Source organism: Argopecten irradians, chromosome 7 (genome assembly GCF_041381155.1).
Source record: "Argopecten irradians isolate NY chromosome 7, Ai_NY, whole genome shotgun sequence".
NCBI lineage: Eukaryota > Metazoa > Mollusca > Bivalvia > Pectinida > Pectinidae > Argopecten > Argopecten irradians.
The window spans coordinates 20,013,985-20,034,547 of NC_091140.1; the positions used below are offsets into that span (position 1 = coordinate 20,013,985).

The 20,563-nt window shown below is 33.8% G+C and overlaps 1 protein-coding gene and 1 pseudogene across 1 annotated transcript; one reads left to right on the plus strand and one right to left on the minus strand.

Moving 5' to 3' along the window:
* Positions 1-1,220: 1,220 nt before the first annotated feature.
* On the plus strand, positions 1,221-2,723 carry LOC138326853 (uncharacterized; annotated as a pseudogene).
* An 8,824-nt stretch (positions 2,724-11,547) lies between these two features.
* LOC138327072 (M protein, serotype 6-like) lies at positions 11,548-20,089 on the minus strand. The gene is made up of 8 exons (XM_069273058.1): positions 19,888-20,089; positions 18,508-18,679; positions 17,729-17,884; positions 16,090-16,379; positions 15,406-15,510; positions 13,652-13,726; positions 11,930-12,034; positions 11,548-11,746 (listed from the first exon to the last, which is right to left on the minus strand). Exons 1-8 carry the CDS (start codon positions 19,959-19,961, stop codon positions 11,548-11,550), a joined length of 1,176 nt encoding a protein of 391 aa, XP_069129159.1. The 5' UTR covers positions 19,962-20,089.
* Between the last annotated feature and the right edge of the window lie 474 nt (positions 20,090-20,563).

A 20,563-nucleotide genomic window follows, 5' to 3' on the forward strand; every position in this document is an offset into this window, starting at 1 on the left:
GATAACAGGCTTAGGGGAGCAATCATTATTTGATACTATGAGGCACAAAAAGGGTTATCTAAAAAAACCGGTACACTATTTACAATAATCTCTCAGACAGGACCTCTTCATAAAGATAATTTACGTTATCCAACGACTACATATATAACCCTGTGAGACTCTCAAAATTGAATATGAATCATTCTGTTTATAACTAGCTCTGCTTGTTTCCTACAGTAAACAAACCGCCAGTGCACGTGGTAGACCTTCGTTAAATACATAAACAATAGACAAGATTAAATAATTACACCACCATCTCTGGTATAATTACCGTGTTCACATACCTATAGCTTTCAAATCTGAATATGCATGCCCCAGGACATGACATGCGACAACTATGGATACAGGTATGTGTGTATTTCACGGTAGGTTGATCAGACCTCAATGCAAGTTATCGGTATCGCTCAGCTAAGGCCGGTTTTCAGAAGTGTATTTTAGTTGCATTTGACTATTCCAATCTCAAAATCGGTCCGGTATTCGGATGGGGGGGGTCTTCCCCGAACACCAACTCTTGGGTAGGGTGGGGTGTTTACATAGGGATTAAGGTGTGTTGATAGGGAGTTATAGTCTATCTCAGAATTGTTCTCATTGCAAGATCACAGGTAAATCTCAGGTAAATCAACTCATCTGATAGGTGATCAGTAAATCAGTAACAGTTAATTATTGCCAAGCTGCTGTAGAATAGTGTATAAAACAGTGGCATATTTCAGAAAAAATCATACTTGCTCTGGTATTTGAATTTTCAACATTGTACATTGAATTATCAACTTGTCTTTGTATTACTAGACTTTGTCTGAGTCTATACATTTTTTGTGCTATTTTTCAGCTTTATAAGTGTAAATATTTAATAGAAATACTGTACTAGATTTTTTTATTTCTCATATATTTTCTTAGAATTTCTGACTTGTTTTTTATTTTTCAGTTTTAGGTAATATCGATTTTGTAAAACATCTGTACTAGAATTTTCTAATTTACTGTTTCTTATTGATTTATACTTGTGTTTCTTTTCAGTTTTAGTGTAAATATATGATAGAACTACTGTATTAGATTTTTTTAATTTCTCATCATTTTCTTAGAATTTTTTACTTATTTTAGTTTTCAGTTTTAGGTAATATAGATTTTGTAAAACATCTGTACTAGCATTTTCCAATTTACTGTAATTTCATTTTATCACACACTGAATGGCAAACGCACAGATCAACGTTAAGTTCATCATCAACAGAATCAACAGAAGAGGCGGACGTAACCTATCCCATGACGGCTTCATCTACAGACAGACTCTAAAAAGTGGCGACAGGACCATCTGGAGATGCTCTGGAGCTGTTCAGCCTCCCTCTCAACACTGAACGACATACAAGTCAATTTCGGAAGACATCCTCACACACATGCCTCTGACCCAGCCAACGTTGTTGCCAAGCAGATCATAAACCAGATTAGCAACCGCTGTGCAGAGTCCGTGCGACCCATACCATCTATCTTCGACGAGGAACTCAACCAACATCGAGACAACGACTGGGATGACTCTTCCAAAGCTGTGGTCCAGCATCTGCCAACCTTCTACAGTGCCAGGTCATCACTTTACAGAGCTCGACGTAAGCAGACTCCACCACTACCAAAAACCATGGCCAACCTCAACCTGGATGGAAGATGGACAGAGACATCGACTGGTGAACAATTTGACTGTTTGACGATGGTGAAGGCAACAACAGAATCCTCGCGTTTTCTACATCAGAGAACCTTGCCGACCTTGCTGCCTCGGATGTATTCTTCAGCGACGGTACCTTCTACACCTGCCCACACTTTTTTTATCAGATCTACAGCATCCATACGCAGATTGACGGCATCATGACTCCGATGATTTATGCACTACTTCCCGGAAAGAGCCAGACCATCCGCTTCTTTACGTTACTTCAGGAGCATATGACCAACTTCATCATTCCCTTCCACCCGACTACTGCATTCGTCAACTTTGAGATCGCCACACACAATGCTATCCGAAGTGTCTTCCCTGGAATATATGTCAAAGGATGTTTTTTTTTCACTTCACTCAGTGCATATGGAGAAAGGCTCAGTCAACAGGACTCCAGACACTGTACCGCGACAACGACGACGTGAGACTCCTTGTGCGCCGAGCTGCTGTTTTGCCCCTCATTCCCATGGAGCGTGTAGAGGACGTCTGGTTCCAGGCCCTGGAGGATGCCAATGATGCCGACATCCCTCATCCACTCCTACCATTCACCGACTACGTGACAGAACAGTGGGTAGATGGAGACAAAACGACATGGAACCACTTCCTGACTGAGGGTCCACGCACTACAAACCACCTGGAAGCATGGCATGGGAAACTGAAGAGACGAGTTATGCACTCACATCCCAACATATACACCATTATACAGATGTTCAAGGACATGCAGAACATGAACGACATCAGCCGGATACAGAGAGATGCTGGAGCTCCAACCAAACCCCGCAAGAAGAAGTATGTAAACATCGACAGACGCCTGGCAACCCTGAAAGACCGCTACCAGACTGGAACCATCGACTTGATGACATACGCCGACTCAGCATCACAGCTGCTGCATCTTGGTTAAATTAGCTAGAAATGAAATATTTTGCATACCATATGTACATCCAAATGTATATGAGACACTTTGATAACATATCTTATCATTATAGATTATTTTGGAAACCATTGAATTACCTTAGTGCTGAAATGTATTGCTTAAATGATTTAATAAAATATATAATGATTTAATAAATCTTTAAATTTTATTGATTTATGTTTTTTTTTAAATAGGCTTTGTGTAAAATAGTGCTTAAATTAATTGCTACTGTAAAATATACATATTGTGCAGTGTGTATTATCATATGATTATTTTGGGGAAAAATAGTAATAATTGATACAAATACTTAAACTAATACTTGCAATTAACAAAATTGTACATTTATTGTATCTTATCATATTAGTTAAAAAATTACCTAGTTCAAAAGTTACCTGAGTTGGTGTTAGATTTTGAAACAGACTATAACTAAACTTCAAAGGGTTCCCTACATAAACACCTCCCTTTGTCTTTACCAGAGTTGGTGTTCGGGGAATTCGCCCGGAATTGGGAGGGATCGGTTTTGGGAAGTTTTATTTACTATTAATAAAGAGGAATTCATTCCGTACATGACTTCCATGTTCGGTTTCTAGAGGTGATCGGTTTTGAGAAGGTTCGGTTTCGAGAAGTTACACTCTATATACATATATAGATGCACTGTTACAGTCTGTAATCTGTGGTTGTCCACTTTCACGTATCTCAAGGGTCTGTCTGATTATATATTTATGTAACTCCCTTAAGTTCGTCCTGATAGATACAGAGATACGCTGATCTCATTAACAAAATGTAATACATAAACAATTAAATCATAGTATGTATGCTGAATTCGAAAAAAAAATATTGTATACATTTATTTCTTATATGGAAAAAATATGAATATACTTATACATATCTTTAAAAGGAAAAATAAAAAGGCAAATTGATTGTACTTTATTGGGAGTATTGCCAACCTCCAATGAGATGAAATTGCGTGATCACCCATGAAAACACGAGTAAATCGTGTAAACATACATGTTTGTAAACATGTTGACGATAAGAAGGGATATAGAATGATCTATTTCAAGAAAGTTATGTGTGTTTATTTGTTTACTGTTTTAGGTCGATATTTCTAGAAGTAGAAGGTCAGTCTCCAATATTCTTGAATTAGGGTTTAGCTATATATACTCCAGCTGTCCAAGGCCAATCAGAACTGTAATGAGACTTGTAATTAGACATATCAACAACTGTACAGCGCCATATTAGATTATATTGGGAGAGCTATTGTAACTTTATCTGTGGATTGTTACAAAGCATTGTTTGGATTTATTCATGTTGCCTGGAATTTTACAAATTATCTTTGAACATTCATTTTCCTCCTGAAGTTGTGAATATTGTTAAAAAGGAACCTGGAAGGATTAAGGAGAATACCAAGACATTCACATACAGAAAAGTAACACGTTAAATTCTCGTATTACTCTTGTACCACCACCAATTACTTAAGATATTGTAAACCATTTATGTATGATATTGTATATATAATTAAATTGTGTTTTGAATTTAGCTGCTGGTTTCTCATTTCAGTTATTTTTTTGGTCATAACAATATGGAACAACCAAAGTACCCATAGGTCTACTTTTTAGACGTTTTAAACGACCTCTAAAACGTCTTAAAATGGTGTATGGACACTTTGGTGGGTCTGTATTGATATAAACTGTAAATAACTCTCTTATCCCGGTTTCATAGTGCACGTGTGATAATGAGATCTGATAGAATTTACACTCGATCCACTCACCATACATATCCCTATAATTTTAACTTATGCGTCTTTTTTTCACTTGACATAAGTATTCTGATTATTAGAAGATTTACTAATCTGATGTCGATTTCGTATAACGAATGTTTATAAGCGTGTACATATTATCACCACAATACTATTTTATGCATTCATTGCCCCGGTTGCATTGTGATATGAACGTTTATTTACCCGATGATGTAATATTTCCCGAAGGCTTGATTTTATATCACACATCAACAGGGGACATAATTGTTAATTTGCCAAAAGGTTAATTCGCTATTTGTTTGGAAAATATTTCATGTATTTCTATTTGTGATGAGTAAAAATTACATTCAATACGCTTAGTCTGTCATTTTTGTACAATCAGAAGGGGATATAACAATGGGCGATCACTATGGGGGCACACGTCCCATGTAAATACGACATTTATTTTCCCTTAGGGAATGACGTTGTTTGATTTCCCTGGACATCATGTGAGGTGTTTTAACCAGCAGAGGCCTTGTTATTAGCTCGGGTATGATTATTGTGACGGTGTAGTTTTGGGAATAATCTAAATGTTTTTTGTTGTTGTTTTTTTGTAATTTGATATGGAACTTATTTATATAATTTAGGTGTAACTTAATCTGGATTTGACCTGAACATATATGGTGATGGCTTGCGTTAACGATACTCATTTCTCAGTCCTTTAAAACGAGTCATTAATTCCTTAAACTCATATTTTGATTTAACAGTGTTCGATCGTCTTTTGATTTTTTAATATAATGTTCACAAAATGCTAGATTTCTTGAATTTTACTTTCAATATTTCTTTTTTTTTAATTTTCTTTTCATATAACGTGGTTCTCTATCAATCTCATAATAAACAAAAACATTACAGGCATTTCTTTTTAACTCCAAGCAAGCGTTTACAAAAACTTGAATGAAGTTTTTTCAATATCTGGTGACTTTTGAAAACTTGAAAACCCCATATCTCGCTTCCGTATCCAAGTATGTTGTTGATATATGTATCAAATACTGAACATTGTGTGCCGATATTGAAATTATTTTTCTTAAATTTACTGGTGACAGCGATGTGTTTTTATGTGATATTAAATTTCCGTTAAAATTCATCAATATACCCAAATAATTAAATTGGTTTACTATCTCTATAACACGATTGTCATATGACCAACTCTCAAAATCTTTGATATTTCCACCATTTCGAAAAATAACGATTTTGGTTTTGGAAGCTTTTAGATTTAGTTTCTATTCAAGATTATATACATATAAAGCATCATGTTGTTTTTGTAATGATTCTGGAATTTCAACAAATTTAAGAGACATATTTCTATTCATGAACAATTTTCTGAAATGAAATTCAATTCCATGTCATTTACATAAATACTAAAAAGAATGGATGAAAGGATATCCTTCTGGAACAAACCGATCTGATTTGGGTAGTATTCTAATAATATGTCATTCAAAGTGATGCACGACTTTACATTTTTATACAATGACTGAATAATATTGAACATTTTCCCTTGTATTCCAAGCTTTGAAAGTTTATACCACAAACAACAAAATGCTTTCAATTAAGTCAAAGGCTTTCGTGTTATCCACGAAACAACAATACAGTCTCTCTTTTGCTTTCAGTGTTTTATTGACTATTGTTTGCAAGGCGAATATGGTATCAACTTTGGATAAACCTGGTTTAAATCCAAATTGTGCATCAGTTATTTTATCATATTCATTATTCCATTTCAGTAATCTTTGATTCAATATCCCCGTAAATAATTTTCCTAGACAACAGTAAAAACCTCTATAATTATTTTGGTCATCCACGTTCCCTTTTTTAAAAATTGGAACAGGCTTCAGGGAAATATCCTGATTTTAAGACATAAATTCACAGTGAGACATTATTTTTTCACATATACATATGAAGGTCTTTCCGAAGGAAAATTTTATAGCCAAGTCTACAAATTGTGAACTTAATTTATTGTGAGCGGTACAGTGGAATAGTCGTTATGTATTTGTTGGACAAAAATAATATTTATTTGCATGTTTATGCATTTAATAATTGTAAACATACAGAAAAGTATAGAAAATTGTGTCCGAGTGGTTTTCTGGGGCATTGCTCCACTAGGACACATAGGCACCATTTCGTACCCGGCCGAAAGAGATAGTAGGCCGGTTATGTATATTTGTTCTAGGTATGCATGATTTAATAACTAGTTTAATAACTACTCTCTAAAATATGTAAATCTGTATAATATTATTAACTTCTCATTTAGTGTTATTTGATATATACATTAATCAATTACGTTCATTGGCAAGATACATTGGCATGAGATTAAGGTTTCTGTAACAATTGCAAACGATGCTTTATTTCAAATGTCAATCTTGCTGATGTTTCGACACTTTTGCCGGAATCCTCGCCATAGGTTTGGCTTCAAATAAATCATTTTCGGTCAAGGCGCACTTCAGGAGGAGCCCAAAATTGGAATCTCTAACCCATTTTAGTTAAGTTTATTTTTTGTCCGTCTCGGGTTTTACCATTAGAATGAATCAATACTGATTTAAAAGTAATGTCTTTATTTTCTAAAAAGAAACAATTGTGTAAACACTAATATGATAACAAAAATCACAACATTGTAGAAAAATCACATAAGATCATTGCACCTGGTCGCCATGCTCTACATGGTGCATATATACAAAAAAAAATGCCAATTAGCAATAAGCAGGTATAAAATTAAACTTTCAAAGTAAATCAATGGAGCATATTTTTCTATGCTAAACTTGTATGCAAATGACATTTGAATATTGTTTAATATAAAATTCAAAATACTAAAAATTCAATATAAATACTCTAAAAATATCAATGCCTATTTACATGATTTTGTATAAAAACTTCTCATTTATTGTTATTTGATATATACATTCATCAATTACGTTCATTGGCAAGTTACATTGGCATGAGGGTGGAATTCAGGAAAAGCTGACAAATTACGTTAAAGACATTCGTTTCACAGTAAAACAAATGGTTTACTGACTTATCTGTATATTGGTCATCGGTAAAATAAAGCAATCAACGTTTAGTATGCAATATGGACATGTATACATGTATCAATTATCCGTGTCGTCAAGGCTGATTTATATAAAGAAAAGGTGACAAGTGTTCCACATAGAAAGGATACGTCGATTAACCCAATACAATAGATTCTAATGACACTTAAGCAGGCATTTCTAAATTAATCATAAATAAAGTGTCAGGTTAATACGATCAATATTCAATCTTTAATTTAATAAGGTTAATATGAGAATTGAACTTATCACAATATGAAGTAGCCCTAACGAACGGAATGATAATGTGTAAACAACAACAAATGTAACAAAGTACATGTAGTTCAACATAATAAAATGACAGAACACAGTAAATTTGGACAATTTACGAAATTAAGGCAAATACTTTAGAACTAAACACAACAGTTGCAATTACAATTCTATGCTATTTAGATAGATATTTGTGTATTTTTTTGTGTTTAACCATTCTTGTAAATAACATACTTGCTGCAGAAAAATCCTTGGTTTTGGCCTGAAATTGAGGATTTTACAAAGGTCGCATACTTTTGCCTGAATCCACGCCATCAGTTTTGCTTCAAGTAAAGTTATCATTAACGGTCAAGCGCACTTCCGGAGGATCCCAATATTGTATTCTATTCACTAACGCATTTTAGTTATGCTTATTTGCTTCAGAAATTTAAACTTAAATCAAGCCCTAAATATTGGATGTACTAATTTCAGGATATATTTGACTTAATTTTTTTAAAACGTGGTCCAAAAGAGGGGCTTCCCACTACCTGGGGTCATGCCGGTCTTTTTTGTATTGCTACCTACAACTACATACAATGAAGCAGCGTCATACTAAAGAAACACTCTATATACTATGAAAAGGTTGCATAATACTATTTGCATAATACTGTTTCCTACCTTAGTGCATTTGTCTAAGATGCTATCTTTTTATTTTTCAATGGAGATGGATTTTGTAGTTATCAAATGATTAGTGACTTTAGATGATTCAGAAATATTACATGTAAGGACATGAACAGAGAACAGGATTGATGTAAGCACTGATCACTATTATAAAAATACAATTAAAGAACAGTTTGGATTCTTAGAAGACACTCCGATAAAAATGTATTTGTAGTTATGCAACAATGGACAGTTATACCGTCATATTCACACTATATAGATTGTTAATAATTCATTTTTCCTTAGTTTTAATGCCCTGCGCTACTCCCTTGGCCAACATTGGTCCCCCCTTTGTGTAGGTAGAGGACTGGCCACACGACATAGTCGACGCTGTCTCCACCTTTCGTGTAGGATCTGAGACGGTCATGGTCAAACTTCTCACCATGAGAGATTTCCCATTCCATACAGACAGGCGGATCTTGTACTCGCATCATCCAGACGTATCTCACGGTCGCATTGATAAACTTGTCACACGCCTCGATAGTTTTGTCTGTCATGGTTTGCTTTAATCTCGTTTTGATGACCTGATAGGAAAACGAGTTTTAGATTACATTTTGTAATAAAAGCATCGGATGTACGTGTTCGCGTATAGTCGACAATAATAGTGCTTGACAATATTGATTCCAGACTTAAAGTAATTGGTCGTTTTTGCATGCAAGAAAATACATATAAGTGTTAGCCCCTGGTCCCTGGCTATGTATCTATACTAGTCAATGCTATCATACACATATTCATTGTTCTCAATGACTTCGAGAAACAAGTAAATACATATGTCATGACAAGAGCCCCAGGCGGTACCATGGTATCTACCATTAAATGATCTCAGCCCGATGACAAATTTAAATGTATCTATTCTGATTTCTTTAGCTTCTTCTAGTTGACTAAATACTATGTATGGCACAACTTATGAAGATGATTACAGTAATTGGCTTATAAAAAAGAATGTAATCGGCTGAACTAACCATGAAAAATGTATACGTATTAAAATTTTAATTTTTAGATCCGAGATGGCCGCCTGCCAGCAATGTTTTTTTCTGTTCTTACAAGTGTACCATGTTTTTATTCGCACAATTAGGGGATAAAGGGAACCTGTTCAGTAAAATTTGAAAACAGGATTTTCTCATTTCTTTCTGAATAAAGGGTTATTATCCATTCGTAATGTGTATAAGGTAAATTTGAGAACTATATATTTAGTACTATATATATATATCAAAATGAAGACAACAGACTATATTTAAAATAAAATGTTTCACCCTCATCGATGTTGTTTTTAAATACATGTATCTCCCAAAACAACTGGTATAGTTATAGAGATTAGGGACCTACACATATAAATAAAGGAAAGTTCACAACTTATGAAGATGATTACAGTAATTTGCTTATAAAAAAAGAATGTAATCGGCTTAACTAACCAAGACAAATGTATACGTATTAAAATATTAATTTTAAGATCCAAGATGGCCGCCTGTCAGCCATGTTTTTTTCTGTTCTTACAAGTGTACCATGTTTTTATTCGCACAATTAGGGGATAAAGGGAACCTGTTCAGTAAAATTTGAAAACAGGATTTTCTCATTTCTTTCTGAATAAAGGGTTATTATCCATTCGTAATGTGTATAAGGTAAATTTGAGAACTATATATTTAGTACTATATATATATATCAAAATGAAGACAACAGACTATATTTAAAATAAAAAGTTTCACCCTCATTGGTGTTGTTTTTTAAATACATGTATCTCCTAAAAACAACTGGTATAGTTATGGAGATTAGGGACCTATACATATAAATAAAGGAAAGTGAACTGACAATCTTAATAAATACATATCATTATGTACGTGACAAATCGGCAAAACAAAATAAACCTAACATTTATCCAGTACTTGTCGAGAAATAATGATAATACCGACTGTTTACTGAATGTACGACGGACGCCGAACCACGGACGAATTTCCTTTTACCAGAAATAATCAAATGCATAACACATTTTTCTCGATATAATGACCTCCGCGTAAATTATAAAAAATACTTGTATCCATTGATTACTTCTTATGTCGGGTTAATGAATACATATCATTATGTCATACAGTTAAAGGTAGCGAACCACCTACCCAGGTGAAGTTGGAAACACTATTGTACTACACTCTACCAGACATCAGCCACCATCACACACCGCAATACAAAATTTTACAGCGCGTGATGGTCTCCTATACTGTACTAATTTGTGCTGTGTAAATCATCAGTTTTGTGTAGAAACTGACCTCTCATAATAATATAATCGCAGGAATGATCCTGGACTTGAACCACTTTCGATTTATAAACTCTGGTAGCACTCTACTGTGAAAAAAAGGATGTATCTACTGTATCCATAAAGTATTGTCGAGTTACAAAAAGAGCAGTGAATAAACCTCTAGAATTTATATGCGTATTGCTCAGAGGATAAACTAGATGTTATACCGAATTCATATTGGTATGTTCTAGATCAATTCAAGTTTCTAATCATTAAAAACACCACACTGTGGTAACCAAAGATAATGTATCTGGCGATGTCGCGCTATAGTTATCAATATCTGGTACTGCTATGGTGAATTTGTAGTGGACTCCACAAAAGTCCTTACCTGAGCGACTCACGCAATACTGCAACAGTTTCTAAACACAGTCTAGAATACACAAAGTAAATATCAATAACACAATATCAAACATTGACAACCTCTAATATTATATTCCCCCACTTTTACTTCTTTATCTATTATGTACCATGGAATCATGATAGTACGAAGATACTTTACAGACAATGCTCAACCTGAATGCATGGGTGGACCTACTTGCGTTAAGTATTATCAGAGATCAGTTCAACATACACAGTACTCGTATACATATTTTTAATTACCCATCATCGAAACGAACCACGGCAGACTTAGATAAATGAAAGTAGACGAATAAAAGTTCATTTGTAAGTGGTGTTTTTTATCAGTAGTTTTTTTTTTTTGGACATACAAAGTCTTACTGCGCGTGAGTACAATTTTAATTACGATTTATCACACTCTTATTTCACTAATGTTAATACAAATAATTTGACAAGAACTTCATCGGCATTATTATCTGTGATAACTTACAGCTTTAGAGAATATCAAGTAGAACTTGATAGCTTCTTGTTCTTCCAATGTCGTTCTCGAGATTCTCCATTGCATCGATCGCATTCATTAGACGTTATCAGTTTCGGATACTTTCTTCGGCTAGCTTCATTGGTCTGTGAGATTGGGTCACTTAAGTCACTTATAGCTGGAATGGTGTTGTCGCGGAGCTTGTTGCCAGTTACTGCACTAAGTCTACAGATAATCAAAATATAACCGTCAAAAAATATTAACGATAACCAGTCGCAGTAAAATAAATTCATTACAAAAATATTATAACGTGAGACTTGCTTACTATCGTTCCTCTGAAAAGTGATATTTTGATAACACTGTAGAAAAAAAGTATAATAATCCTTCGGAAACAGAATGGCGTCTTACCTTATCAGTGCCTCATCCTTCGCTTCCCTTTCTGCTGACACGTTTCTCTGAAGTCTATCTATTGTGTCACGAAGGTTTTCCTCATTCGATTTGCTATGGCGTAAGCTATTAATGATAAAGTAGAACGTTTGTGAAATAGCTAACTTAGATTAGATGTGAATTATAAGCTGGTATAGGTTTCCTTAACTCACAATTTCGTTGCAACATGCACAATACTTTCTGCATACCACGACAGAATTACGAGGTGTAGGTTAGATACCTATACAATTATTTCTCTTCACCTGGCCGGCCGGAGTTCGATCCCCGGCACGGACGTGAAAAGGTTAGGGGGTCACCTGCCCGATCACGTGGGTTTTCTCCGGGCGCTCCGGTTTCCTCCCACACTAAGATCACTCGCGCGCTTACATCCGGGCCATCGAGACTGATTTACATAAGTTGTGTAACTTGTTTCGTAATCGATGTTAAATCAATAAAGTTTATAATTATAAACCGTTCGTGACTTTAACTGAAAATTACATTTTTGTGATTTTTAATTTTCCCGATTTGGCTTTAAGATTACATATAATGTATATATGTTTAAACCATTTTAAAAAACTTGTTTTCGCATATCACAATTTGTCACACGTGAATGACCCTATCAAAGTTTAAACAGGAAATCGAAAAATTTTCAGCCGCGAAATTTAAGAACTTTCATTTATAAAAGAAAGTATTAAAGTATATAGTACAGTACATTACCTTTTCAGTGCCTCTTCCTTAGCCTGCCTTTCCTTGGTCAAGTCCCTTTGTATCCTGTCAACGTTGCTTTTGAAAGTTTCCATCTCTTGCTTTCAACTGATGCATGACTAGAAACGTATCGAAAATCAAAAAGATTATGGTAACGCCACATAGATGTGCTTTTGTAGTTATGTTCAATTAATTATATGTTAAAAACAAACATTGGAAAGGGTATGTTTGTTTTGTTCTATTAGTAAAACAAAAGGGATGGGACCTTAGGCCTTAAACCGCGTAACAGAATGAATTAAAAGATCATTTAAACTCCATATAATTGGCTATCAGGCCCTTGGAGTCAAAGACAGTAATTATTACACAAATTTGCCTGTTTAATATTATGAAGTGAGTTTACGAAATTTTCAGTTATTTTGACCCTGGTTAGCCCCCGTCCCTTGGGTCCCTGTGGTGTTCAGCGACGGAACACGATAATGACTATGTTAAATTGCTTATTTACTATAATCTTTACTGAGATTTATTTATTTCTCTTCGAAAATTGAGCAAATAAAGCTCATAAATGTGTTTTTCCTATATAAACTATAGTTACGTATGCTCCCACCGCTGACGAATGGTATTTTTTATTTATCAAAAACAGGGACAGACGATTTAGTATTTTCATTCAGTTACAAAAATTACTTACTTTACACCATTACCACCATATTTATTCAAAAGATAAAAATGTTAAAAATAATTAATTGCATCCCGAAGAAAATTCCGTGGCACTTTGTCCTATATGGAATGGAATGATGGAATGGCCTTATGCCTTAGAATGTTTGTGCAGAATATCAAAAGGACACAGAACAAAAAAAAACCACTAATACAAACTTTGCCTAACATTCCTAATTAATCAAAGATTCATACCCATGCACTTTACCACGATAATTTTGCTATAATTTCAACACAATGGAATTGCATAAACAAAATCAGAAAATTGAGATGTCATATTTATTTTACCTCTGCTCTACTTCTTCTTTAATCTTCTTTAAGCTCCTGTTTTCATTTTTCATATGTTCCAACTCTTGTTGACTTCTATGGTAAAATGTATATTACATTTAATATGTAGCGTGTTATGTTCATTAAACGCCTTCTAATATAGAACGGCTTTATTCTTCATTTGTAAAATCACAAATGTAAAGTCGCTTCCTTTAATTTTGATTTGAAGCTGGATTTACTCGAAGTCGGTTATAGTGAAATCCTCAGGAAAATGGAAATAAAAACAACCATTGTGACAGAATCTGGCTCAAGATTAGTACTGCCAAAAATCATTATATTAACATATCTATCTAGAATTCAGTAAATTGATAATATACGGTCAGACCATAAAGCTAACAATTTCATTCCACACCTTTACAGTCTTTTAAGTTACTGCAAAGTGATTTCTGCTGTTTTGTTTCCATGAACAAATCGAAACAAATTAAAGTCATAAAAATCACGAAGTTTATAATGCAAAACGTCTGCGCTGTAAAAAACGTTTTTAATGCATTATATATGTGTTTTCTATTCATCTAAACAATTTTCACACCTTTATTCATGAAACCTCATGGAATCAAACATATTACTGAAGAAAAAAATGGTCTTGTTAAAATGTTCGCCAAGTTACAAAACATATAACTTCAATTAACAGTTTATATCCAGACAGCAGCTACAATATGTAACTATCACTGTAAATAACTTTGGTCAATGCTAAACATTGTTTCGTCCCTATCTTGTATTGACTATTTCAAACTGATTTCATTGGATTGCTCCGAAAGCTTGCAAAGTAGTTGAGATACTTATCTATATATACTAGGCCGCTTGTAGTTTAGCCAAAACGAGTGTGTCAGTACTGTTCAATTTCAAAGTTGTCAGTTCATAGTTAGATGTATCTTGTTATTTGTTTTTGAACGTTGTGTCACTTAATAGTGACGGAATGTATTCAACGGGATAAGACCTAGTGACTTCCATTATCACGTGCGAAGTAGGGATATAAGCGAGTACTCTCACACTAAAAATATTAGGATTCTATTACACAGGGACAAAAATCCGATGACTTTCTCATTTTGATTTTCCATGGTTTAGAAAAATATTTGACAGACAATTGTTTTTTTACCCCAATAAGTGAAACTATTATATCCATATGACAAATTATTCTAAAGGTATGTAACTTTGGCTAATATCAAACCAAATAGGTTTGCGATACCTAAATCTGTTGAGTTTCGTCTGCTTATTTAATACTTTTGTTTCGTATGTTGATAAAATGAAAGGTAAACAACGTACAATGACATAATCATAAGTAGTATGGTATACATTGTATATAGAGATTCCACCAGAAGTTACTACTGTCTTTAATTAAACATAACTGAGGAAATATGTGTTTCGTCTCTATTCAGGGAAACACATCCCAACATATCGCGTCATTTATATTTATCACATTCTTTCAGTAGATTTATGGTGATGAATGTACCATACCTAAAGTAAAACACAATCGATTTATTGAAAATGATATATGTGAAGAAAAACGTACAGACGTGGTCATTTTGCACAAAACCTAAACAAAGCTATTTCGTGATGTCATGTATATATCTTCCAAAATCGTATTCCCTTAGTCGTCTAGCAAGAGATGTATACGTTTGTCAATTCTCAAAGATATCCATGCATCAATGAATAATAATTTTTATCTGACATGTATAAGAGAATAGATTATACAAGTACATTGTAGTTGATTTTACCTTGCCAATGTAGCATCACTACCTTCCATCTGTTTCTTGTACCTCTCGACTTCGCCTTTTGCATCTTTTAATGCCTTCATTGTACCAACGCTATTGTCTGACAATCTAGATGCAAGTTTAATAAAATAAGGAACCAAACTATACTGTTTACATATTTTATGCACATTCATGATTTTGATTCCGAATTGATACTTATTTATGAGAGATCATCTATTGAATGAATGAGTGACTTTCACATTTATAACTTAACATAATTAATTCATAGAAGCCGGGTTACATAAAATTTACACTGGCTCCATTATCATTATACCCTCATAACCTCAACAAAATAAACATCTATTCCTTATATTTACAGTTTTTTAAGTAAATGAATATTATTTGTTCCCGCGCGGCAAATGCATATTTTTTTATTAAAATGCCCATATTTACTCTCTCCCGTCATCGTCAACGAATTTGATTGAACAGCTGATTGGAATCGAGTCATTCATATGTTCCCGCCAAAATTGGAGTCATGACCCCACGTTGCTACGCCATCGACTATTCACGTAACAATAGAATCGCCGCGCGTGTTGTGCTAACATTATACACTGATAATGATGATACTGGAAAGCATGATTATTGAGTCCATGTCAGTGCAAACTGTAAATATATGTTTTACCAAAAAATTATCAAAATATTACTTACGATTTATTTTCTTCCTTTAAATTTGCTATCTGTGTGTTAAGTTCCTGTATTTCCCTCTCAAGAGTGTCATAGTTCCTAGAATCTCTCCTTGTACCTTTCGAGCTACTACTACTCTCGTTACGGTAAACAGGAGTTCGAGACGGTGCTTTTCTGTCAAGACTCCCATCCTGTTTTGCTCGCTTTGAAACATGCGATACTTGTTCATGTTCGTTTGCTTGTGCAGCTGGACGTTTTGACATGTTTTCTTGTTGTTGTTGTTGTCTTCCTCGTCTTCCTCTATCAGACAAAGGCTTCAGAAGAACGATACATCATATTGTGTAAACATCCAGTTGCTATTTTTTCATTAATCAAACAATCAGAAACCAAAAAAATCCGAATTGGAGCGAAAACTGACGTCATCATGACGGCACAATAGAAACAATGACGTAGCAAATTGATTTAGTAAAAAATATTCTCTTCGAAAGACATTGGAATCATTCGAGAAAACGTATTTTATTTCATTAAGTGGTATGGAAAATTTATTAGCACTGATATCACTATTTATTTATTTATTTATTTATAATTATATTTTCTATGTTTCTGGCTTTCTGATTGGCCTTTTCATTTTATTTTTTTTTTCATTCCATGATTGAAACAAAAAATCCGAGAATGGCGCGGAAATCCCACGTTATCGTGACGTTACAATAGAAACATTTACGTTGCGTATTGATTTGGCAAAAATAATCCCTTGGAAAAAATTAATGGAATCGTGCGAGAAAACGCATTTCATTTTATAAAGTAGCCTGGGAAATTAATTATAATAATTTTTTTTTAATTTTATCGGATATGAAATTAAAGTTTGCAAACTTTTGTAAAAATCCGCTAAGCAGATTTAAACAGTTTGCAAACAAAATTTCTTCCATACCCCAATAAAATTAATTAATAGTGACTTCAATACTTAGATAATGAAATATATATATTTAAAGAATCCGCTATTCGGATTCACATAGTTTGCAAACATTTCATAAATGAAATCTAAAGAAATATTGAAAGCAATGCTTAAATAATTATTTCTTTATTTTCACACTAAATCTGGCATTTTATTGGCCGATTTTCTTTTTTACTCTATTTCACTAAGCCACTATTCCGTCTTACAGAGTGGCCTCCCTTTCAGGTAGGTATCGATTGTTACGTCATTATTTTGTGCGCGCAATTCACATTGGTTTCTCCACAAAATATAATGTTACGATTGCAAACACATGACGCCATAATCTATACCTATCCGCAAGCGCAGATAACTCTATAATATGCAAATACGGAATAGAAAATCAACGTTGGTATTGATTTTTTTTAAATCAATTGGTGAAACAATAGAATCGTACGTGTCAATGTGTTTTATTTCATCAATTAGTCTGGAAAATTAATTAAAAGCATTTATGCCACTATTTATTAATTTTATAGTGTAATGAAATAAATTTTGTTTGCAATCTTTTTTCAGAATCTCATACGCGAATAAATACAGTTTTTTAAACAAAATTTCTTACTTCACTTAAATGGTTAATGCTTAAATAAATCTCAAGTTTTGATACGAGTGTGAACTATTTTGACTTATAATTCAATATTTTGCATGCGATGTGTTTGCTTTTCATAACGTTCTTACCTGTTCTCCAAGGCGTTTCTTCAGATTGCTGATTTCTATTTCTGCTTCCTCAAGGCGATACTCTGCATCATCTCTTTCCCTAGCTAACTTGTATACACTTGCCTTTAAATCACTAATTTCTTTAGATTCTGATTTCGGCCAAGTTAATTCAAGTTTCTGTAAAATAATATGATACCCAAACATATAAGCGGTCATCTGACTACCTTGTATCCGAAATTGATTCATTTTACCGTAAGTTTTGAAAACAAAAAAGAGGAATTAGCTCGAATCGATTATAGGAAATATGAGCAAAAGTATGATCGAATAGATAATATGTAAAAAAATATGCAGGAGAACAAATCCGGACCAAACAATATGTTCTATTCTAACAGCAGCTACGTCAAATTTATCTTTGTATCATTCTAACATTTGAAATTTGAAAAGTTTACAAATGACGGACAGTTCACAATGCACGGTGTTGAAAGAAGTACAATGGCTAAAGGTAACCCTGAACATTTTATCAGATTAATTAAATGCATTCGATTGTCACTCTGTTTTATTTTGGATCGATATATCAATATAGATAGGCCTAACTTCAGCATACTTTACATTCTGTCAGCACATAGGATTCCCTATGACATTAATCTGTAAGTTATCGCATTCAACATTTTACACAAATGATAATGGGACAATATTGCCGACGTATTGTACAGAAAATTGGATAATTCAAGAAACGCTATATTAATAATTTTATGTATTATAATGGTTCATTGACTAAGCGTTAAGATTTTAATAATTACCTCTCTAAAGTTATCCACATGACCAATCAGTTTGTTGGCCTTGGCTAAGTAATCGGAGTTGACTTTTTTAAATTTTTCGTCGTCTTCCCACTTCGAATGAAGCTCTTTACATCCCTTGACAGTATCTTTAATGCTTTTCAAAATTTCACGAACGGCGTCTGCGTCAACTTCTCTATGATCAACGATATAAAGAATAGTCATACCTTAAAATATAAATCTTATGTACATCCTAAAAATTATGCAAAAAAAAATAATTTTCACAAAACCAATGAAAATGCAGTAACTTATAGCATTATATAATTTTATATATTTTCTGAGGAGGGTTTCAGTGGCTTTATTACTACATTTCAAAGGAATTTGTCTTTCAGGCTTTAGTCTTGCTAGAAGTCTTTTATTTTTTATCGCTGTAATTTAACTTTATCTGTATATACTTAAAGTAAGTGTATAAATCAAAGCTGAAAACTTCACACACTATTTTTTTATTAAATTTTAAAAAAGAGTGATAAAATAGCTAGGGCTGGAGGTAAAAACAGGGTAGGGAGGGGGAACCTGAAACATACATATTTATTTTGTTTTGTTTGTGTTTATCTATTTTATTTTTTTTCCTTTAAAATTAAGTAGTGTGATAAAAAAAGCCTTGCTACAGATGGTGTTACATGTTACATATATAGTATCTGCAGGCTCTGGTGGTCGAGTATCCAATGCTATGTTTCAGAGAAGTCATTCATACATGCATGAAAGTAGCCATATCGACCCCTTTCGGCCCTATTTCTCATGACAAGACCACTCGAATTATCACTTTAACCATTTGTACATTTTGAGCCACTCCCCCCCCCTTTCCCACACACACACAGTCAAACACACACTTACAAATACCTGAAATGGATCAACGAAGCTACATACGAAGCTTTGATACATGTGGTAGCGGTATTCTATACTTAAGTTTAAAAGAAGAAGTCGTCGATGTAGAAACAACCAAATTCATATATTTCAGGCCTCATCCCACAATGAAATGGGAAAAAACACAGCAAAATATTAAATTAACCGGGACAAGGTTATATACGTCAATTATTAAACAATTAAATTGAAATAGTATTTTTTCGAATCTGAGGTACATGTATGGATTGGTATACAGTGTGAATATCTAGGGGAGCTAACTCTGTGAAGTTTTAATAGCATAAATTCTAGATTATCTCTGCATACAACAACAATTAAGCGTAAGATCATGATTAAGATAATCTTAATTTGCTACGATACATTCCATAGAAGTGTTTTTTCATATAATAATAATAAATAATATCCAACATTGCAGATCTACACACTAATGCTTCCAATAACGAAAGTAGGAATACCGTACATAACGAAAGTAGAATACTTTACCTGGGGCTTAGCTGGCCGCGGCGCTTTTTACTCTCGCGTTGACTGCGTCTGAATGCCTTTCTGATACCTGACATTACAACAACTTTAGTTAAAGCTAATAGCACAATGCATACGTACAGCAAAATCAACCCGGAATGTAATTGGTATCTAATGCATACCACCCGGTCCCAGGTGAAGGTCGCTATATCATGATAACAGGCTTAGGGGAGCAATCATTATTTGATACTATGAGGCACAAAAAGGGTTATCTAAAAAAACCGGTACATTATTTACAATAATCTCTCAGACAGGACCTCTTCATAAAGATAATTTACGTTATCCAACGACTAAATATATAACCCTGTGAGACTCTCAAAATTGAATATGAATCATTCTGTTTATAACTAGCTCTGCTTGTTTCCTACAGTAAACAAACCGCCAGTGCACGTGGTAGACCTTCGTTAAATACATAAACAATAGACAAGATTAAATAATTACACCACCATCTCTGGTATAATTACCGTGTTCATATACCTATAGCTTTCACATCTCTGTATGCATGCCCCAGGACATGACATGCGACAACTATGGATACAGGTATGTGTGTATTTCACGGTAGGTTGATCAGACCTCAATGCAAGTTATCGGTATCGTCAGCTAAGGCCGGTTTTCAGAAGTGTATTTTAGTTGCATTTGA